Here is a 24,904-nt window from a genome sequence, read left to right on the forward strand (position 1 = left end):
TTTAATTCTTTGTACATATTTATGCCTTTTAAAAATGTACCATCATGAAATTTTGAATGAACATGTATAAAACAATATATTTATATTTTGTTAGTTAAAAATAATTACATAATGAATTTGTAAGATGTAAATATAAAATATGAAAAGATTACAAATAATGCAAGAATATTTCTTTATTATCTTGGGTGTCATGACTTCGTTGTCTACATCCCTTTTATGATATATATATATTTATTTATAGTATATACAGACAGTACACTTGTGTGACACCTAGGCCTATATTTTTCTACAGTACATAAGGCCTAAAACTGGCAACATTATTAGAAAATATGTAAACAAACAGAACAATAGGAAAGTAATATTACATAAATTTGTTTATATACTTTTCATAAAGCTATAAATCAACGTAATAAATTTATTTTAAGCATAATTACATACTCTACAAAATGCAAATGTCAATTGCATGTTAAATTTAAAATGCAATATTTTGTAATTTAATTAATTTTAGCAATCCTGAAAGAATTGGATGTTCGTTTTATGCTACTAGTGTCACGAATGAATGACTGTGTATATTGAGACTCATCATCACTGACAATATCTTCAAAACTCATGTTTGAAAAAGCATTAGTACTACTAATCCTCTCTTTTGCTTCTTTTCTTTTCGAATGCCTTGACTTTTTTACAGGTTTTAATTGTGTATAATGTCGTGATGAGAGAACATTGACATTTTCATCATGTGCCATAGTATCATCTTCAATTAATTCCTTATACTTTGATTTATCTACAGAGGAAGTTAGCTTAGATTCTTCCAAAGATTCAGAACTAAAAGAACCTGAGGAATCTCGAGATATATTACCATTATCACTTATTGGGCGAGACAATGATGAACTTGGAGTGGGATCCATACTGGCAGATCGAACAGCTAATTTAGGTTTGGGAGCTACTGGAGGTGGAAGTTTTTTCTGAGAAGCTAAAGCAGGCGCAACAGCACTAAAAGGAACAGCTCCAAATAAATCTTGATTTGATTTTCTGCGAATTATGCTGGTAGAAGATGATGGTGGTGGAATAGGTGCAGGAGAGGATGTTTTCTGTGGTGCAGCTATTTGTTTTTGATAAGTTATAACTATATTACTAATTTGATTTGAGGGACAAGGTAATGACTGAGAATTTGGAAGTACAGGAACCTTTGGTGTAGATTTGACGTTAATATCTTTTTCAGATATTTCAGTGAATGGCGCTGAGCCAAATAAATCTGTAGATACTACTGGAGATGTTGAAATAGCTGTAGGTGAATTATTATCTCGTGGAGTATACTTTACACACGGTAAACTCTTTCTAGCAGGAGGTTCAACATTGGGTACAATATCAGGTAAAAATATAGCATGAGCACTGCCAAAATTTTCAGAGCTTCTAGGAATATTTGCACCTTCATTCTGTATTTCTTTCTTCTTTTTTAATGAATTTTTGAAACTGTCTTTTTGACCTTTGAAAGGTATTTTAAATGGCGCCTGAGCAAACACATCCACTTCTTTTTCCTCAGGTGATAATAAAGGAGCTTTAGCAGGATTAGAATAATTAGTTAATCGTTTAAAAGGAGCTGCACCAAATACATCTAGACTTCGTGGTTTCTCACCAGGGGAGGCAGGTGGTGTAATTGTTGTCATCGGTGATACAACCAATGATGATGAATTGCTACCTTTTTTACTTCCAGGCAACAAAGCTTCATTTTGATCATCATCATCAGAAGATTCTTCATCGAGCAGTGGCCGGCCACTTTCTGCATGTCCAATAAAGACATCTTGGATAGTATCTTTAATCCCTGGAGATTTTTTATTCAGTTTTTCAGTGGTATACTCAGTACATGTATTTAAGTCTGTTGGAATATTATTTGATATACTTTCTTCTTTATCACCACCAGAATCTATAGAGGAAGCATCTTCCTCTCCGCTGGAATCAACTCTTTCTCGCAAATCGCTAGCTGAACCAATTGAATCACTGTCTTCTTGAACAGAGGGAAATTCTACTACATTACATGATGAAGCACTTGCATCTGAAGGAATGGGAGGAACTTTTTCTGGGGGATTATTTAAATCAGTTATTTCACATGGGGATCTCATTTCAAAATCATCATTTAAAAGTTTTTCATATTTTGACCGATCCTCTGCAGGGGTTCTAGTAAATGAAACTGTAAAAATATCTTTCCCTGAGCGACTGCTGTGCACACTTTGACTTCCTTCATGAGAAGCACTAGAATTCTCACTACTGTGTCTGTGTCTGACCTGTAATTCAATATCAGTCTCTTCAGAGTACAAAGGTGTATAGCTTGTTATATCATGATCGGGCAGACCTAAAAAAAGTAGCAAATGAATTTACATTCAAAAGAATTGACTTAATTGCTCATATGTTTGCATAAAAATACACTATAACTTATTATTAAGTATGATTCAGCCATCACAGGGTACCCTCAAAATATGTTAACACATACATGAAACAATTATATATGCATTATTGCAAATTTATTTGCAATTAACAAAACACATACATTCTGTAAAATTTAGTGGCATCAGTTCTGTATCTTTAAAAATTCTTCTATATATGTGTTAATATTTTTTAAAGCACTCTGTAGATGCATTTTTTTAAATAAAATATTTTGATAAAAAACTTAAAGTAAAACAAGGTACTAAAAACTCAACCACTAAAGGGCTTAATTATTAAAATACAATACTATAGATACTTAAAGCTACATTTACAGTTTTTCACATAAAAACTATCTACCATCAACCTTGATGTATTAAACATGCTTTTTGAATAACATAAAATATATTCACTCATAATGAATGAAATATTTGCCTACACAATATTCACAGAAAGCTATGGGGACTTCAGTGAAAAAAAATATTGAAGCATGCTGTAAGCATGGGTTAGGGAAATGTTACTTGGTGAAAAAAAGAATGGCAGCAATAAATTAAAACCATAAGTGTGATAAAGCTGAGAGTGTCGGAAAATTAGTTGTAAAATGAGCACAAGTTAATTCCATGAAATGGACACACCTAGGGAAGGTGCAGTGACAGCAACACAGTTACAGAGATGCCTTATGAATACTGTATGGCAGAGTCGTTTTTATCATTCTTACCAGAAGATGATAGAGGCAGCTGATTTGGTCGGGGAGGACCAGCTCCTTTGCTTCCCTTAGGAGTACCTAAAATATTACATTATGTAAGAAACTTATTTGCATAAAAATTATGAAGCATCTTTACTTTCCATAGAGCAATACAAAAAACATTTAGAAGATTATTTTTATTCACATCTGGTAGAAAATCCTCCCAAGTATGGCATAAAAGTAACAAACACAACTATACTATGCAATTGCAATACATAAATTATCTGTAAAGGGTCCGAAACATTTAAAATAAATAATTAATTTTGAATAAAATTTCAGTGATTTTGAGAGCAATCAGAACACAGGGCATTTTTCTCTAGCGGCAAATCTAAGGTTGCTTTTTTGCCTAATTTTAAATGTTTAAGTTGGCATCTTTCTCTTCCAATTACTTTAATATTCATAAAATCTAGATACGAGGTATACATTTAAGAACTAATTAAAATGAGCATTTAGTATGTAGTGCAATTTGATTAATTACTTTAAAGTAAAATGCGATCTGTCTCAAGGGGAAAAAATTAAAACAAAGACTACGGGTTGTTCATATTTACATTACAGATCTGGAAACTCATCTATACAACATGCAGCCTGCCCATTTAGCTGGTAAGAATCAAAGCAGAAATAGCATGTTAATTCAGAGAGGATCTGAATCTACCTCTAATATCCTCGAGAAAGTTACACTGGTGAATTTTATAATATATTCTATAATCATTACATTGAAAGATAAAATATATAGCTCAAATTTATTGATACAGAATTTGAGATATCCTTTTTTTTTACTCTCATATATATTCTTATTCAAATAATACAAAGGAAAAATAATATAAAAACTCAATATGTACCTAACTTAAAGCATACCTAATTCAAAACTAAAAAAGTAATTAAAATCAGCTATTTTATGAAAAGTGTATTTTAGATAATCAATTATTTAAAGTAAAATAATAAAAAGTCTTTACCACTCAAGTTGAATGGAGCAGCACCAAATGGATCAGGCTCTGATAAATCTGATGTGCTCATGACTAGACTTTCCCTACTTTTTACATTTGATATACCTACAGACAAAAAAAGCATTAATCATAAAACAATTGGTGAAATATATAAATAAAATAATGAAGGCAAATGATTATTAACAAATGTAGATATACAAAATTGAAAATAATGAACATAGTAAAATTTGATAGCAGTTAGTTTGGAGATTCATTCAATGTGTGTGTGTGGGGGGGAGGAAAGGGATCAAAATAATAAAATTGTGCAGATAATATACATACACAAGTGCAAATTTAGCCAAAAAGTTAGGAATTTAAATGTGAAGTCAAAAGTTGAACCTGATAAACAATTTATACAGCAACTCTAATAAAGGTCAATACAGAATAAATTTAATAAAATTTAAATTATTAATAATTAGAACAATAAACAGAAAAATGAAAATAAATAAACTTAAAAGATAATGAAGAAGTGAAGTAAATTAGATAAAGGAAATCTTCTGTCTGTCAAGCAAGAGTTAGCAGTTAAATTAATTTTAGAAAAATGAACAAATAAGTCAGTGAGACAATGGCGATTGATCAGGGAGAATTAGTTTATCTCAGCTTCCCTTCAATTGTTCAGAGATTATGTTTTGTCCTTCTCATGCATATGCAATATTTATGCATAAATTGCATTGTTAATCAGGTTTGACTTCACATTGAAATTCTTAACTTTTTGGCTAAATTTGCACTCTTAATAGGAGCTATATTCATTTTTAATTTCATTATATTGTTTGTATATATATATATGTAAACAGGATGATACAAAATGACAAAAGTAAAAAGGAAAAACATAAACATATCTCTGCTCTCCTTAATAGAACTAAATATATTCATCAGGTATCACTATTATGACACATGCTCAGGTTAAGGAAATACGGTTATTTTTCATATTTGTAAACAATCTGTATAAATTAAATATATATATATGTAAGCAAAATAAAGAATTCGTGAAAGATTAAATTAGCAGCATAAATTTTCCTTCTCTATTCTAAAAATAGTAATTTCTCTGCACTGCATCATTTCGAGATTAATCCATGTCATATGACTCTTACATAATTATGATGATGTAAATGGAACTAAAACTCAAACAGCTAATAGTAATTTTACTGCAGTATTACTTATCAAATCAAATGTACTGAGAACCAAAACTAACTCAGTCTGAATTAAGATTTCACCCTGAACATAATGCACTTGCTTTCTATGCTTTGGCCTCACTGGACTGCAGTCTGTTTGCTCCTCCTTTCTTACTACAAATTTACCAAACATGTAAACTTTTGGAATAAACATAACTAATGTGCCAACTTGTTTGTGGCTGCAACACGTTTGCAAAAATAAAAGTTGAATTAAATCTACCTCGACTGCTAAATTTCTTATTCATTGTGGATTGGATTTTCAACATCTCTAAGCTATCAAAATTTTCACTGTTCATTACACACACATATATGTATATATAATGTAAGAAAAGCTTATGAACTAAACAAAAAGGACCTGTGAGGTCAATATATGTAAGATATATCAAAATATGATAGCTGTTCTAAAAAAAATAACTGGTGACCTCAAAATTAACATTCTAAATTTGGTAATCTTCCCCTGGGTTCATCTTTTCTCACAGGTTCCAGATTTTTCTATGTTACGTAATGTTTTAATGCAGATACCTCTTGTCCAATCAAATTAATTATACACCAAAACTTTTCCTACTCCTAACCTTCTTCCTCTGAAGTACTATGACACTCTTGCCTTTTACGCATAAGCTCTCCTGCTAGCAAGACGCTTTTCATCCATGCTACTGCCGCTTACTTACTTAAGATGACATCGTACTTTAAAATGAAACTTATTGTATTCAAATACAATTAAGAACATCTTGTCTGCAAAAGGATGATTTGATACATGTAAAAAATTAAAGATTGTGATTCTTCAAGATCCATTGTGCTAAATGCATCATCATGCTTTTCTATTCAGCCACCTTCAAGCCACTATGGTCTTCTCAGCCATCTACACAGTATCATAAGCTGTTAAAGTTCCAGTGTCTTCATCTACGCATTTGAAAATCATTATATATATGTATATATATATATGTGTGTGTGTGTTACACATTCATAAGCTTTGTAATTCACGATTTAATGTTGGACTATTGGATTAGGCTTAATGTATTTGTATATGTAATGAAAATGTGTATGGTAATATTTAACAAAGCCTCTCTCTATGTTCTAAACACCGAGTTTTGAAAGTGGCCACCAAACATCCCCACATTTGATGTTAATCTTTTGCTTTCCAATACATAACACAAATTCAAAGAAACTGAGCCAACTATTTATTTATTTATTTATTATTATTTTTTTTACTTCAAGATTCTTTGAGTCTATTCTTAAGGGTGGATAGTCATTCTTTGTCAGACAAATACAGAACAGAATACTAGCATACCTTTAAATAACAGCATTCATAAACAAACTTTTCTGAGTTACTTTATAACATCAGCTCATCTAGTAAAACCCATATGTTAAGGAATATTCATACTTTTATTCTATTTCAGGAATGAAAAGATCAACTTTGAAAACTGAATGCAATTAAATAGTGGCCACGATTAATAAGTAGTACTGACAAATTAGAGGGTGGTTTTGTAGTACAATTAAAATCTACATAAGAATATTTTCCACTTAAAATCATACTTCATTTTATATAATCTCAGAATAAAAACTCATTTTTTAAACAAAAGTATTTCTTTTTAAATTTAAAAAGTTTAAATCTTTCCTTCTCTAAACTATAGAATAGATGGGAAGTGTAATGTTTTCCAGCTACTGTGGTGCAAAATATTGTTGTGGGCTACAAGTTTTCCAGTAGCTTTCTAAATAATAACTCCAGATAAACAGGAAGAAATTAACAATTTACTTTAAAAATTAACTATACACAGCATAATAACTGCAAATAGCTCAAAGAGAGCACAGATATTAAGCAATTCCTTAGCACACAAAAATGACAACACCAACAACTAATATAAGTTTTTAGAGCCGTATTTTTTTAAAATATTGTGAGCATGGGTATGACGTAGCATAAAAATCTGTCATCAAAGCCTATGAGGAGTGTATTTGCTCATATCTCAGTGTTCTACTTAAATTATTTTTACAACTTAAATATTGCCACACATAGAACTAAAGATTAACAATTTCGTACAAGAAACAAATATATACATATATATTAAAAAAAAATGTGGGCACAAATGCAAAATAAACTATGATCCCATAAGGAAAATTTCACTGAAATTTCCAAGGTAATGTTTATACAAATCAGAATTTTGTATAATGGAAATTGGAAAATTTAAACAGACTAATGCATCATAATTAATTAGTTGTATACTGGTCTACCAACCAGAGCTGTCATGATAAATTCTGTAAGAATAACAAGGAGACTTTGAATAAATATGTAGATTCAATTATTGCTCAATTAATGTAAAGCATACAAAGATCATCTGTCCTTACTCCACTGCAATTTTCAGAGGTCAGCTCTTCAACTTTTTTAAAACAAGGGAAAATCAATCAATAAAAAAAAATCAATTGGTGATTTCCTATAATATTTTTATTTAATATGCCACACTGTAATTTCTGACAAAAAGAAAGTTGCTTTTCTTCATCATGAGATTTGGAAATCATGTGACTGTTTTCAATGGAATGTAAAAATAAATACAGGATGATTACATTACAATGCAATATTTTATATTCATTTCTCTTTTTCCCCTTTGCTACACAGTAACCCTAAGAGTAATGCAAGCATGGAAGTAGGAAGTAAGATGGAGTAGCCCTAAACAGGTTTCTCCCGTACCCTGCTCTGAAGCACTGGCGATCCCTACGTGGTGACCAAAACATTGGGTCATTTACCATTAAGTTCAATTGGTTTTGATGGTAAATATTTTGTAATTATGTCGTAAATATACATATAAGTGTATATATTTTCTTTTTCTACAACACTTCAGAGTCCTAAGTATATGAAAACAACATATTTATAAACAAGATTTCATTTTGAACGGAATTAAATGCTACACTTTTCGCAGAACAGATTTCTCAGAATGGTTTAATTTGAATAAAATATTTTCACAAGTTTTCATTAATTACATTAGAAAAAAAATGTAAGGTAATTCTATTTTATTCGGTTAAGGTAAAAAATTAAAGATCAAAGTTTATTGTATTATTAATATTAAAATTATGCATTATTTCTTTTCTATTTATAGAGCTTCTTCCTAAAATACTTTCTTAAATATGACATGATTTTTTGGCTTCTGAGGCATCTTTTAAATTGAAAAATATAACAGGGTTGCCACTCAAACAGGAGAAGGAAATTCCCTGATTTTTCCAGGTATGTTTCGAGAAAATTCCAGTCTATCCGCGTAACGCACGTTGGCTGTGCTAAGAGGTAAATTAATTATGGTATTACTTGTACTGTGTAGCAAATTCACTTAATTATTCAATAAATCCCAGAGGACATTTATTCTTAATTATTCTTGGTACACTTTGTTTGATAATTTTGTTTACTTTTCCACTTAAGAAACTTAATAAAATTTAAGATATATACATTGGATAACAATTGTATGTTTTATTTAATTATTACTCATGATCATCACCAGTTCAACATGAGGCTAATCCGGTTCTTATAAATCACAACGCAATGCTAAAAGTTAGGTTAGATTTTAGGTAAATTTAATTTGTGTGAGGTGTCTTCTTAAAAGGCACCTTAACACTTGAAAACACAAATATAATTATAATAGGAGTTGTTTTCTCCACTGAAGATTGAGATTAGAATCTCCCCAATCTGGAATAAAATAAGGCTTTTTTTGCAGACATTCTCCAGCTAAATGAAAGAAAGAAATCTATTTAATGATATTTTTTTTACTAAATTGAGGTATTTTATATTTATTTCGCAGCATACATAAGGAAAAAATATGTGCATTAAATTTCGTGATGTCATCATACTGCTAGAATTAATTTCAGAATTATGCCAGAGAAAATTTCCTGAAATTTGGAAATATTATTTACTAATGATAAATAAAATTAGAGGGAAGAAGAAACATTAAATGATATGAATAACATAAAAATAAAGATAATTACTTAAAAATTGAATTAGAATAATCAACGATATTTTAGCGAATATAGTTATATTACATGGTTAGCCTAGATGACTGATTACTATTTTTTTATTTTACTGCAAAATAACAAGGTATATATATATATATATATATATATATATCAAGCAAAGCAGTAAAAACAATTTTGGTCAAGAAAACTCTTGGTAACTTTTAGTACCAAGTACTCTTGGTAACTTTTAGGCGAGCTTTCTACAATTTTTATATATATATATATATACACCTTGTTATTTTAATAACAAGGTATATATATATATATACCTTGTTTTTATAAAATGCGGTAAATAATTTTATAAAAGGTATATAATTTTTATAAAATGCGGTAAAATCCTAGTATACGGTACGGCCTTTGCACGATTTTGAAAATTGTCGCCAAGAACAAAATGACTTGTTTACTGCTCATCATCATGTCGTCAAATCCCGCTGTACCATACATGGAGATTATTCTAACCAAAGAATGTCTATGTAAAGAAGGAAAGGTTCCATACACGTAAATGCTATTACGCGGCTAGAAGGGAAAATTTGCCAAGGGATTTGGCGACGGAACCTGGCGGCCAGAATTTCCCTCTCCACGATGTGTACAAGAAATTGAGAAAAACGTGTTAAGAAAAAACGTTCTTTGACAAAAAAGAAAACTACGAAAATCCGTTTTTAAATTATTGTGAAAAATCCAAGAAGAAACGTTTTATCAAAGAAAGTTTTTTCTTGGATTTTTCGTAATAATTTTAAATTTTCGTAGGGTTTCCCCCCCTCAAAATAACTAATCCATGAATTAATTTACTTGCGCAAAAAAATATTTTCTTTTCCTTTAGAGTTTAAAGAAATTTTAAACGATATTCATTTTATGAACTCTTGATAACGTGACCTTCGAACTTTGACACCGGTTTCGAGCTTTGGCAACAGATATATCGCGCATGCACGGCTGTTCCCCTCTATGATGGAACTGAGCCACGTCTGTTGCAGAGAGGTTTTCTTTCTTTACAATACATATTTTTTTATTCTAACCTTCATGGTACCGTATACAAGGATTAAACCCATTTTGTTTTATATGAGAACACATACTTTCTTTAGTTCATGCACTGTACATGCGTTTCTCGAGGTTACTGGAAACCAAAAGTTGCGGGAAACTTGATTTGCCTTTCTAAAAGACAATCAAATTGGAGCTGTGAAAATTGGCTCTATGCCAGCTGCCCGACTGACACTCACGTGATACACAATTCGCCAAAAAAGTGATCTCTTCCGACGTCGGCGCAAATCTCGCCTTTTTTGGCGGGATCGTTGTATGAAATTCCCTGACTTTTCCAGATTTTGACTAAAACACTTAAATTCCCTGACTTTTCCCTGAATTTTTTGGTCAATTTCCGAATTCCCTGACTTTTTCCGGTTTCCCCGGTTTTCCAGGTAGCGTGGAAACCCTGATATAAGTAAATTTATAATTAATGCTCTATTCGGTTCATTTTAAATTAGAGAATTATTAGAAATTAGTGAAATACTTTAAATAGTACTTAACTTTCTCTGAACATTTCTGAAAGGGAATAAAATAAGGATTTTATTTTTAACTAACCCAAATAAGTAAAACGTGTAAGCCCAAAGTGATTATTTTTCAGATATATAAAATTAAAACGATCAGTTTAAAATGAGCAGCAGTAAAGCCTCTCCTCTAAAAAATTTTAAAAGGTACATGTTACAATACTATATGGATGTGAAAAAAATTTATTTTATTTAAAACATTTTGGCATTTGGAACATAAAATAACAGTAGCGAATACTCTATCAAGGGTATCGAAAGACGTATACAATTTTAGAGGTACTGTAAGGTATTTTTCATTCTTTAAGCATAACATTTTTGTTAAAATCTATATTTTTGTAGTTCAACAGCTTAGAATTTTATAAAACAAATTCATAATCAAAATCGCTGCTGTTAGTTATCAAAAAATAACCAAGATGTGATTTTTGCGTAAATGTCACTAAACTATACAAATCGCTATTATCTATCACACTATGAATGTTTCTTTCATGTGAAAGTGTCCCTTTTTTGATTTGTATGGAACTGTCGTGTGTCGAAATACTATCAGAACACTTTCAAGCGAGCTTCTGAATGTAAATAAAGAACTCCCCATCTGGTTACTGAAGCTTTGAAGCAGTGATTCACTTCTAGTGCCGGTTGGCCACTCCTTCCTTTCCTACCTCCATGAATGCAAGTAATGCATAATTCATTGGGCAGTCTATCAACCTTTATGTAACTCTGTAAGAAACTGCAAAATTTACTGTTACTTTGTGCACATATGCCTAAGCTATGTGACTAAACTATATGATTATGTGAAACAAAATCCTAACTTTATTTTGTAATAGACTTTTAAATCGGTATTTTATTTGGTTGTTTCCCTTTTCTACCCTAAAAATAATATACAGTAAATTTTTCTGAACTGATTAATTTCAAAATTAATCTTTGCCATATATAGTCCTCACGATGCATGTAATACATAATACATAATGCATATTTACATAATGGGGAAGGGAAAAAACTTTCAGTCAATAATATTATTGATATTTTTAACTAAATGTTTTACCAACAAATAGAACTAAAGCAGAACCATAATTTCGTTCTGAATCTTTGTTTACATTGTTATGGATTTGGTATTTAAATAGCTAATGTTAGTTGAATTATAAATTAAATTGTTTTATTCCCCATGATATGCAGTGCATGATGAATATTAAAGGAAAGCTAAGCCGGAAAATTAAAAATACAAGAGCACGTACTTTAACATTTAATAAATAAATATATCTTTTTGATTTCGAGAAAGTTCCAGAAAATTTTCGCGCGCAATGTAAAAATCATATAAAAAGGAGGAAAACCTCTCAATTCGATGATTTTAGCTAGTTTGTTGTTGTTTTAAGAGTTTGTTTAGAAAACTGCTCTTGTTGATTGTAGCGAATTCGCAGATTAGCTTTCTTTAACTGTTTTGAATTAAGTTCTCTTGAACGTTTGAGTAGTTAAAAGATAACTATTGTGAGATATTGTAATATTGCTTGAATATCTGAGAAAATTTAAGTATTTTGGTTTAACTTCTTTTATAATAATAAATTTTCTTCATTTTTCATCGGACTTGTGCATTCATTTCATAACGAACCCGTACGCACGCAACAATATTTTCATCTGTGCATATCTTCTCTGCTTTTCTTTGCTGCTGAAATATCATCTGCTACTTTGTTTTTATCATTATATATAATTATGTGAATATGTTGGGGGATAACCTGTCTATATTGAATTAAAAAGTGTTAAATTGGCCCCAACTGCTGCTATATTTTTATGTACAAACTCTGTCATAATTCATCCATATGAGTGAAATAATTCTTAATATGCTACGTCATGCTAAGTAAACTTGGCGTATTCAGAGCACTCTGAAGCTGTAACTTAAATGGCACTTGATTCGAAATATTGTAGACATTCAAAGGATGAGCTGAAAGATTCCAAACACAAATAAAAGAAAATTTTAAAAAATTTCACTAGAAGGTACACTGCATTAAAAAAAAAAAAAAAAAAAAAAAAAAAAAAAAAAAAAAAAAAGGAAAAAGAAAAAAGAAAGAGGACAGTTCTAATCTTCCATTCTACTGGACAACTGATGAAATTCAAATTGCATTTTTTATGTCTCGAAAGTGTGACTTAGGATTTATATTAGATTCATATATAGCAATATTTTAAGATAGATATTTTGATACAAAAATCGGCCTTTTTATGAAATGACATGCCAATTTTTTTCCCATATTTCGATTCTACGACTCAAATTATGCCTAAATATTAATTTTGTAAAATTTGGTGTGAAATTTACGGAGGAATTAAAAAATTTATCTTGGCACATTTTTTAAAGTTTGCACCAAGAGTAATTCACTTGGTTAACTCCTCAATTTACAGCAATCTATTCCCCCCCCTTTTTTTTTTCATTGTAGACGAGCAGGCTCGTATATTTTTAGATAATTTTAACAAAGTGCGTAAACCACATTTGGTGTTGTTATTGTTTATAACAAATATGTCAACTTTCAAATTGCCAATATGTAAATTCATGTATATCTTAGAAAATTTTGTATAAAAACTCTTAATTTTTTTGCAGGCGTGCCTCTACTTTAAGATGATGTTAAAAACACAAATTTTAAAAATAAATCATAAAAAATGGGCGAATTTTATTTGGAATGAACCTAAATTTCAAAAAGTAAAAGGAAGAATCAAATAAATTTAATAAAAAAGGAGAGATTAATAAATATATATCAAATTCAATTAATATTGAACAGCTAAAATTTTGAGAGCTAACTTTTTTAAAACTACTTATGTGATTTTTACAAAACTTGGCAGTTTAACATAAATTGAGTCGTAGAATTGAAATAAGGAAAAAAATTGGCATGCCATTTCAGAAAAAGCCCGATTTAATGTCAAAATACCTATATTAGAACAATGCTACATACATATATATATATAATTCATATCCTAAGTCGTGCTTTCGAGACATGAAAAACACAAGTTGAATTTCATTAATCAGCCTAGTAGAATGGGAGATAAAGAACTGTCCCCCTTTTCTTTTTTTGCGCAGCGTACATGTTTAAATCTAATACATATCCTAAGTCCTGCTTTCGAGACATGAAAAATGCAAGTTGAATTTCATCAATCGGTCCAGTAGAATGGGAGGTATAGAACTGAAACTTTTTTTGTCTTTTCTTTTTTGGGCAGTGCACATGTTTCTCGCGCCTTGTGAAGACACTGGTCCCCGGTGGAATTTCTTTGGACACTGGAATCCACAAAGAGTGGCTACAACATTTCCGATTTTCATAAAACAGTTTTATGATTAATACATGTTCTGGCAAACTAATAACCATCATAACTAAAAGAATGCTACTCACTCAATCGCTTCCTTTTTATACCCAGAACTCATGCTCAGACCTCTATTTATGCAGACCTAATCAGATTGTTTCCTTCTGTACTCGCAGTGCCACAATGATCATTCTTTGATTGTCATAATGCTTGAAAACTTTAAAATAGCTCACATTAGGTTTAACATTTCTTTTAAAAAATTTTGGCTGTAATGGCAAATTTTGATGAAATTGTCTATCTACAAATTTTCTAATCAACCTACATTTTAGCTGAAGCTACAGATTGCTCTGAATAGGCCAATTAATTACGATCACCTTATATTATTTAAAAAGCATTATTTTATAAATGAACCCTGTAAATATTGTTTGGGCGCAAGAAGTATGAATCAAGAAAATCTGGAACTGTTTACGGAGTTTTTATTTATAACTAGCAGCTACGGGGCCAGCCTTTGTCTGGCTTTTAAATGACAGGAAAATGCCTGAAGGAAACACCAAAAGTTAAATTTAAAAACTGCGCAGAATTTTACTCTGCAGAACAAATTCATAAAAAAAGAGTATTACATATAACAAAATTACAATAAAATGAGCAATATCCATTAAACAAATATTAATTATCCTAATAAATAAATTAACCAACTTCCCCTTGTTTTCTCTCAACAAACGTCCAGTATACAAGAGAAACATTAAATTTAAAAACTGCACAGAATTATCACTCTCATTTTTACAAGTGTAAGAGTGCTGATTTTCAACAGTCAGCAGTCCAGCACACGATTGAATGAAAAACTGTTGCTGAAACCATATTTCTAAAAGAATGAAACTATTCAAAATGAAGCAATAAAATTGAAAAGATTTAAAAAAAAAAAAAAAAAAAAAAAAAACCTGATTTGAATTTTTAAAAAAATCGCTTCGAGGTGTACTGCTTCTAGCCTAGATGCATCAATATACCAAATTTCGTAGACACGAACGAAAGACACACAGACTCTTTCTTTTATCATATGTAGAGATTAGTAGGTTTCAGTTTGAATGTTATGGCTTTTGCGCACTTACATAACTTATAATTTAGATTAAGTTGCATATGTTAGGGGGTTAGTATACAGCACTGTTTACACAGAAATTAAGCTTGACATTCATATGTTAATTTACAAGGAGAATATTTTTTTTATTGCCTTAATTTTCAATAAAGATTTTGATTTAGTATTAATTTCTTCTTGTTAATCTTACACTAGTCTATTTTTTACTTTTGATTTAGTGCATAACAATCTCAGGATGATTGTGAGGTGATAATAAGATCAAATCCTCAAATCAAATATCAAATTTTATTGGACTGAATGCAATTTTTCACCATTAGACAGACTAGAAGAATGGAAAAAATATAATGCATCCTTTGATATTGCATTAATTAGAAGGAATAATTTTCCTCTTCATGATTTTTCCCACCATTCAACACACTAAAATATATAAAACAAATTATATATATTAAAAAACTTTAGAAATAATTTTCTTTATCATAATACTCTTGGTCATACGTGATTAAAAACTACACTGAAGTGCCCACATGTGGATTCCCTAGAATCATTAGTGCCCACATATGGATTGCCTAGGGATATTAATAGAATTTTAAGAGCCAAACAAGTGATGCTATAGACATAACACATAAAAAAAATGAAACCTTTCAGATTTTACATTACAGCCAAAGGGGTGTTTTTAAAAATGATTTGTGTGTTACCTTTTTATTTATTAAATATCATGTTCTTCACACTTAATCCATAAAATTCAATTCCCCAGCAACATTACAAAATAGTTAAAAGAGCATACCTTTAGAATTTCTGATACAGAGGCTCGCACGCTGGAGATAAAAATGTCCCCTGCCATACAGAGTTGCCATTGCTCACTTTGAAATTGTTGAGTTTCTTAATCAAAATCTCATAAATGCTTTACAAAATATGAAAGAGATAATAAAACAAATTCCAAATTTGGGCTTCTGGATGCCCATACTCGTATGGAAACATACCTTACTCAAAATTTGATGGCTCCAGGTACCGTTGTTTTATCACAATGTAAGAAACATACATGTATGCTGATTCTTCACTATTTAATTTCTTTAATACAAGGCTGTAATATTTGATGGTAACAATTTAAAAAGTGATTCACCATTTATAGGGAATCAACGTAAAATGCCAAAACGAAATTAATAGACCTTCTGGGCAAATTGCCCATTTGGAGTAAAAAGTGATTACACTGAATTTGCTAAATTTCTCTGACAATTTTGATTTAAAATCCATCACTGTTAGCAACCCTATGATTTTACTTTAAATTAAGTTTTTTTTTTTTTTTTTTTTTTTTTAACTGAAAACCGCTTTTGAGTACATTCATTATGAAATTCAGATTTTCTAGTAAATATATTTTGGTAGAGCATTCAATATATCTCTAATGAATTTTATATAATTCTTCTTAGCAATTTTACCCATTTCAGCACTTTTTATTTATGATACTGAGAGCAAGTTTTATAATATGCTCCATAATAGGCAAGATTTGATTCGTGCAGAAATGCCACTAAGCTATACCAACTGCTATTAGCTATCCAATAATTAATGTTTCTATCATGTAGAAGCGTCCACACTTTAAAATTTTTGTGGAACTGTTGTGTGTGGAATTATTATCAAACCGCGATCAACATTTCCTGGATGTAAACAAAACATGTCTCTTTCAGCTATCAAAGTTCGGCAGCACTATCAACCATAGTGGGTCGAGGGCATCTGCTTTTATCCCTACTTCCATGCTAAAAATAATGAGTATATTGCTTTTCTAATACAAGTACATATTGTTCCTAATCAGAGATTACTTTGATTAGGAACAAGATTTCAAAATTAAATTCTATGTAAATTATTTCAATATAAATACTAAATACTCTAAACTTACTACTTTGGGACCCGCGGCGAATTTTGTCAAATTCTTGGCCAAAAACATGGTCCTCAGCCAAATTTCCAGGTGCACCAACAAAAGGATTCCACTGTGACAGGTCACTAGGATGCTTCTGCTGTGTAGCAGCAGAGGGCTGTGCATCATTTGTTGCCACGGCATGATTTTGTGATGTTTCATATGGTGTAAGAAACTGAGTAATTTCTTTTGCTACATTTCTGATAAAAAAAAGGGGTCAACTTATTTATAACATTCAATACTCTTTATTACAATAGATGTTTAAAAGTAAATTAAATGGATATATATATATATATATTTGGTGATTATTCAGAACACCTTTTTACTTTTAGGCCCTTAGATTAGTTAAGAATTTCTGCCGAAATACTCACACTGTCTTAAATAATTTCTAATAGGTAATAAACCAACAAATCTTAAAACATTACTGGAACTACTATACCTAAAATGCCTGCTATATTTAATTTTTAGTATACATTAGTAATATTATTTATAAATACTTTATCAAAAGATATTTCTTAACACGTTTTTATAGAAAAAACAGTTTTTTTCTGATTATCCACAACCTCATCAATAAGGACTGATTAATCAGGTAAGACATCACATCGATAAAAGCATATTTATATTGCAATTCAGGAATGGACATAGCTTTTAACCTTTCTGGACATTTTCAAAAGTGTGACAACAGATTTTGATCCTCCATTGGGAATTTCAGCATTTTTAGCGTTACTGTGGATCATATACTACATTTTTTACTTAGCAGTGCGAGACGTTTCACAGAGCTAAAGGCTAAATTTATAGGTGACAAAATATTAATGCCTTTCACATGGCACTGCATCTTATCCAAATATTTAAAGTTAAATAGACGAGAGACTAGGGAGAAAGATTTATTTTGTGTTACAATTGGTTGCCTTTTCTTAACAGAAAACCAGCAGTTATTCTATAGGCATATAATTTTACTACCGTATATACCCGCATATAAATCCCCCCCCATTTCTACATAAAAAATTCGTAGAAAATAAGAAACCCGCGTATGAGTCGACCCCCCCCACTTCCGAAATTGATCGAGAAACTTCGAAAAAACTTTTTTAAGTACTACATTTATTCAAAATCATCTGAGAAAAAAAAGTAAATATAAAAATACCTTGGTAAAAAAACAAAATCAAAATCCTTCAACGTCCGATTCATGGTCAGATTCGCCAAACATTTCATAGAACTCTTCTGTCGTCATTGGCTCGTCATCATGCATATTTTCAGTCTCCAACTCTGTATTGTTACAATCACTACTAGAGCCTTCGTCGTCATTTTCACTTTCAAAAACATCATCTTCTGCGCCGTCTAGTTCGTTGTTAATACAACATTTTTTAAATGATTTTATAATAATTTCAGAGGGTATTTCGTTCCAAGCATCTCTAACCCACTGAGCAATTAATGCAATATCGGGATTTTTAAAATGTTGCCTCCCTTTGTAAATGTTGTATCCAAAACGCAGGATAATTGGGGAAAAATGATCGTACATAGTAACCTTCTAGAATTTGTTCCGGAAAAGATTCGCGTACGTAAAATCTATCTGCATTTTCCCTTTTTAAAAGTTAAAAGAAATATTCAAAACTGTTCAGTTTTTGCGTGGGCTATTTTTTTTAATTTTGAAGTGTACGCCTGTTAACAAAAGTATTTCATGAATGAACAATAACTATTATAAAGACTTATACATACGTAAAAACTATCTGCATTTCTCTTTTCTTGGCATGTTGGCGAAACTTTTTTATTGCTCGATACTGATCGGTTGTTCGGGGGCCGAAAATTCTTTGGTTTAATTGAAACTTACTCTAGTTAAAGTATGAAACTCTGTGATTAGCTCGTCATATACTTTAAGTCATGAAATTACTTCAAGTAAGTGACTTATTTGATAAGTCGTCCAATTTGAGTGTGGGAAGAAAACAACTGCATTATATAAAGAAATTCTTGAACTTCCGATTCTTTTAATTTTTTATGGCCCCGCATATAAGTCGACCCCCCACTTTGAAGTGTTTTTTTTTTGTCCAAAATATCTCGACTTATATGCGGGTATATACGGTATGTAATCAATTTAAAATTTGTATTGGAATCTGCAAAGCTGCATTTGAAAAGTTGTTGTGTTTCTAAAATTGTCCATTTCCTCCAATAGCATATAGTTTTATCATAATGCTTTTGATACAAGAAACAACATGACTTCTCTCTCTCTTTCAGACCTTTATGAAAACTGTTATTTTAATCCTTAAAAATAGTATTTATATTTTGCTAACATTAGTACTTAAAATAAGAAAACATTTGCATAGCCAATTTTGCTGAAAAATTAGATAGTGTTTCAATGCTGTTATCAGTATTATGTGGTCTTGCTTGAAATCAACAAGCACCAGAAGTCTAGAAATATTTTTACATACATAGAAGTTATAAAAATAAGCAAGAAAATTCATATTTAGGATATAAGTCTAAATTTATGTGCTGAGAAGTATTTATATGTAATTATGTATTTACTAATATTTACATCCAGATAAATCTCAAAGTTTCTTTAAACAGAGCGAACAAACTGATTTTGCTTATAATCACAAATTCAAGAGGGAACAAATTTCATCTTTCTCATTCTTATTCACTAATGCAAACAACAATAACACATAAGCAGTTCAAACTGATGCACTAGTTCAATGCTCCTTGCATATGTTTCGTGGTGCACATTTCCTATGCTTTAGATCTGCACTATGCATTATTTGTTATTTATAATAAATTGTTGTTATATCAAGATTTTTAGATAATTCTTTTAGTTTTGTAATTTTTTTACTGACGGTAGATTTATAAATTGAACGCTGAAATCACTGAATGGCAATTGGATAATTTGAAATGATCAGGAGCTTTTCTCATTGAATTTTGATTGAATTGAATTTTCAGATAATTCAATTCCCCTCCTGGTTCTTTTAACTTTGGTTAACTAAAATTTAAATGTATATTGAAATCTGTAAGAACTACGAGACAATTAAGAATCTAAGAATTGAATGTGGAACAATTTTTACACAAAAAATTTAAATGAATGACCAAAATGAACATAAACTGGCACCCTCTTTCAACATTTCATTATTACATTTATTATTTAGATACATATGTAATTTTCTGATTTTGGTCATTTGGCAGAGTCACATAGGCTATATGCTGTAAAGCTCCCGGGCTAATACTGAATTCAGTTGTAGACTTATCCAAAAATTTGGCTTGGAAGACAGAAATTAGTTAGTTTCAAATCATTTTCCTATTTCTGTGCTATGGCTCTTTAGAATTTGGAATGAATATGGATATTTTAGAATCTGTTATAGTTCCGCTGTTCAAGTCCTGTAACTGCTGTGCCGAGAATACCGACTAACTTGTCAATCGAAATTTTTTCGTTTTCACTAACCTCTCTATCACTTTCTTCATGCCTCCATTTTTTGCAGCAATTCCATTTTTTGTTTGATAGACATCGAAACAATGCTTTCGCTTTGTAGATCCTTTGGCAGCTCCAGAATCAGAAAATCTTTTTGACATAATTGAAAGTTCAAGTTTACTTTTTATAAAATTGCTCTAACAGTCTGCAAAAATAATAAGCCAAATCCAATTAAAATATTAAGGAACAACGCAATCTGCAACATTAACTGAAATAGATAATTAGATAATTTTAGCCTAGCTTATACCGTCCGTTATACATTAGATGCGCATGCATAAATGTATTACGCACATGCGTAAAGGTATTATGCGCAAGCGTAAACATATTATGCGTTTATGCATGCGCAGAAAGTTTGTAGCTTTGAGGTTCGGATTATAGATCATTCCGGATTATGAACGTCCGGATTAAAGACTTTGTACTGTAATAATTATAAAAGCTATTTTAATGCTTTTATAATTATTATAAAATAGTATAGCAATCTTGAGTCAAACAATGTACTTGCTAATAGAATACCATAGATATACCCTTGATTTCTTTCATCAATATTTTTAGAGAAAAAACTGATATTGCATTCCCTTTTAAACCTTTCACCTCATTATGAAACTGTTTAGGCATACTAATAGCATTTCATAATAACCCTTAATCTTCAAACTTAATAATATCCAATAAATATAATTATCTTTCATAAAGAATTTCAGATTGGAAAGTTATTCCAAATCCTCATGAAATGAATAAGAATACAATTATTATGTAAATCTGAATCGTATTTATTCGAATGTTACTTTATACATTTAAGCTCTAAGCAGCATTCTTATATGAATGCTGCAGATAATTTTAAGTATTTACTATAAACGTTATTTTACTATAAACATGTATATTAAAAATAATCTACTTACTTATCAAAGGCAGATGTATCACTAGCGTTCCTTCTATGATGACTATGCTGACTGGGGGTCGGAGAAGGAGGTGGTGTCACAGATACTAGATTATGAGGTGAAATCTCAGGAATAGATGCAGCAGCCAGATACGGTCGATGTTCTTCAGTAGAAGATGGAAGACCAGAAGCTATCTGCTGAGATACAGGTGGTGGTGGAACACTTGCAACTTCCACTGTCGGCACTTCTGAAGTTGATAATTTCCGTTGACTGACTAGCTGAGTAGAATCTGGCGACGACAAAACTGATGCTGTAGAGACAGAAGACGGTGAAGGCACAAGAAAGGTTTTTTGGGTAAAAGGACTGATGAGTGATGGAGCAGACAATGCAGTTTGGGGTATCGTTGGGGTAAGACATGAATTCAGAGAAAGAAAGGTTTGGGATGATGAGCCAAGAGGAGTAGCTGGAGTAGATATGTTAGAGTGACAAGCAGAGGGGGGCAGAAGTAAAGCTGGAGAGTTAGCCAGATCTGGAAAAATATGTTAAAATTAGTCAAATACAACAGGAAGGAATTAGTGCTTTAAGCATAATTGTGTTCATTATATTCCTTCATACACCACCACACTTAGCAAGCAAATTAAAAGGAAAATCATGCAAAATATTCCTTATGTAGTGATAGAGCATAAAACTTATGAAACTTTTTCTATATTATTACAAATTATTATATAAAAAAGGGAGATATACTTTTCTACACATTTTTATGAGCCTGAGAAAAATCACCTTCATCATTTAAATTTCTTAATGTATATTTTTGTTGTTTGACTTAATCATACTGCATTTAAATAGAAGCTACACATAGTAAGGCAATTTAGCCCTTGATATAGTAGAAACTACTAAATTATAAAATCATAATAAACTTAGTCTGTAAATAAAAATTCAAATTTACATTTAGAATACCAGAAATAATTTTTAAAAATACTTAACCTACAATTCTTTAGCAGGACTTTTAACTAAATAAAATATCTAAGCAAATTACTTCTTCAAACTTAATAGCAGTTTAAGTCAAAGTTAAATACATTTATTGTATAAAATAACAACCAATTTGGCTAAAAAGTTGTCATGAATAGATTCCAGGTTTTTTTATATAGCTACATATTTTCTCAAATGCTTCACATTCTAAAAGTGATGACAAATTCTGTATCTGATAAGTATTAATGTTCATATCTCAACTTCTCCTAACCTCATCTTCAGTAAAAATAAGATAAAAAATCAAAACATCACATTCTGCATTTTGGGGAAACTATCTCCCAATTCTACATCTAATTACATCATTTTTATAGTGTTTGCTTCCCTTTGTCATCTTTGAAAACACATTTAATATTTGACAAATGCATGAATATATGTTATACAGTACAAAGTCCGTAATCTGGACTCGACGGGACTTCTACAATTCCGGATTAGGGGTTTTCCTGAATTATAGATAATCAATTTAAATCTGGTAAGATGGCACACAGAAATTATACAATTAAAAATATGAAACCATAATTTATGAAATAAAGAGCAATTATGAACTAAAGAGTATCAAAATTTACAAAAAAAAAAAAAAAAAAAAAAAAAAAGGAGCTTAATACTTATTTGTTTACTTTATTAAACATTTCTTTCAATGTAAGTTGTTTAAGTTGCTTCGTTTTTTTGTGCTAATACTTTCTCTTTAATTCTATACACAGACATACAGTGGATGGACAAAAATATGGAAACACCTTGTGAAATGCATGTTTGAAAAGAAAGATTGATTTTAATGAAATATGTAGGTGGTGCTGGCATTTTTGACTACTGACGCCACCTATACAACTTCGTAAATGTGCTAAACAGTTCAGTTGTTGTCGGAGTACTGTTATGTGAGGTTGTCATTGCATTATGTCAGAGTTAACAGACTTCGAACGTGGGCAAATTGTTGCAGCACGTAGGGTAGGTGCTTCCGTAAGCAAGGTAGCCGAGGTGTTTAGTGTTTCAAGAGGTACTCTATCAAAGATTTATTCTGCATATTTGAAAAGTGGAAAAAATCATAGCACGGACGAAAGTGTGTCCTGAGTGATCGTGACAGACGATCATTAAGGGCAATTGTGACGAAAAATAAGAAGACCACAGCTGCAAAAGTTACTGCTGAAATGAATGCTGTGTTACCGAACCCTGCGAGTACCAAAACAATTAGAAGGGAGCTTCATAAACAGGCAAATGCTGTCAGTGCTGCAATTGAGAAGCCACTCATCAGCGATGCTAATGCCCGTAACAGGAAAAGGTGGTGTTTAAGTCATAAAGCCTGGACTATAGAGCAGTGGAAGCGAGTAATATGGTCTGACGAGTCTTCTTTCACATTGTTTTTTACTTCTGGCCGAGTTTACGTCTGGAGAACGCCATCTCAAGCCTATAATACAGACTGCTTGTTGCCAAGAGTGAAACATGGCGGGGTTTCTGTTATGGTGTGGGCAGCCATATCGTGGTTCTCTGCTAGCCCCATGATAACTGTGTCAGGGCACATGACTGCCAAGACTTATGTGAACATTTTGGCCGATCAAGTTCATCCCATGGTACAAACTTTGTTTCCCGATGGTGATGGTGTCTTCCAAGACGACAAAGCCCCTGTTCACACAGCTCACATTGTCCAGGACTGGTTTTCTGAGCACGAGGATGAGTTGTCCCATCTCCCCTGGCCACCACAGTCACCAGACCTGAATATTATCGAACCTTTGTGGTCTACATTGGAACGGAAAGTGCGTTCTTGTTATCCACCGCCAACATCGTTATCTGAACTTGCCACCGTTTTGCAGGAAGAATGGTATAATATTCCCTTGGAAAACATACAGGAACTGTATTTATCCATTCTGAGAAGACTGCAAGCTGTTTTGGATGCCAACGGGTTTCCTACACCATATTAAGCAAAGAAACATGTTTTTTTAAAGGTGTTTCCATATTTTTGTCTAACCCCTGTAATTTCTTGTTCAGTTACAAAGCTCCACTGTTCAAGTCCTGTAATTGCTGTGTCGAGAATACAGACTAACTTGTCAATCGAAATACCTCTCTGTCACTTTCTTCACTATCGGAAGTGTGCATGGGTAAACGCTTTACGCGCATTAGTTTGTGGCTTTGAGGTCCAGATTATAGATCATTCGGGATAATGGACGTCCAGATTACGAACTTTGTACTGTATAATACACCTTTTGAAAAGGTTCCTTCACCGGGTCTTTTAAAAAGGTTCCCCCCTTTTTTATAATATAGCTATTTACATTTTCATTCTCTTATTAAGTATTCAAGGATCAAGTATTTTTGTGTAGAAAATACAAGACTAGATACATTTGATCAGGATTGGCAATGCGGCGCTTGCAAAACAATTTTAAAATGCACCACCATTCAAATATCTAAATTTTAAATGTTTGGATAATAAGCACTTATGATTGTAATGGATAACTTTAGTCAAAAT

The 24,904-nt window shown here is 31.2% G+C and overlaps 1 protein-coding gene across 3 annotated transcripts in view; it reads right to left on the reverse strand.

Annotated features, from left to right (window-relative positions):
* Nucleotides 1–155: 155 nt before the first annotated feature.
* Nucleotides 156–24,904, reverse strand: part of Nak (Numb-associated kinase) — a 73,713-nt gene continuing 48,964 nt past the window's right edge. Inside the window, exons 12-16 of one of the 3 annotated variants that reach the window (XM_085820075.1) lie at nucleotides 21,448–21,715; nucleotides 17,089–17,306; nucleotides 4,114–4,209; nucleotides 3,134–3,199; nucleotides 156–2,347 (exon numbers count right to left, since the gene is read on the reverse strand). In XM_085820075.1, coding sequence (XP_085676201.1) covers nucleotides 495–2,347; nucleotides 3,134–3,199; nucleotides 4,114–4,209; nucleotides 17,089–17,306; nucleotides 21,448–21,715 — 2,501 coding nt within the window. In that variant the 3' untranslated portion in view covers nucleotides 156–494. Of the gene's footprint in view, nucleotides 2,348–3,133; nucleotides 3,200–4,113; nucleotides 4,210–17,088; nucleotides 17,307–21,447; nucleotides 21,956–24,904 lie in introns of all 3 variants that reach the window. The other 2 variants (XM_085820074.1, XM_085820073.1) reach the window with 2 other exon arrangements.

The sequence above is a fragment of the Stegodyphus dumicola genome, chromosome 7 (assembly GCF_044657685.1).
Source record: "Stegodyphus dumicola isolate Sdum_Otavi_A_Nest chromosome 7, ASM4465768v1".
Classification (NCBI taxonomy): domain Eukaryota; kingdom Metazoa; phylum Arthropoda; class Arachnida; order Araneae; family Eresidae; genus Stegodyphus; species Stegodyphus dumicola.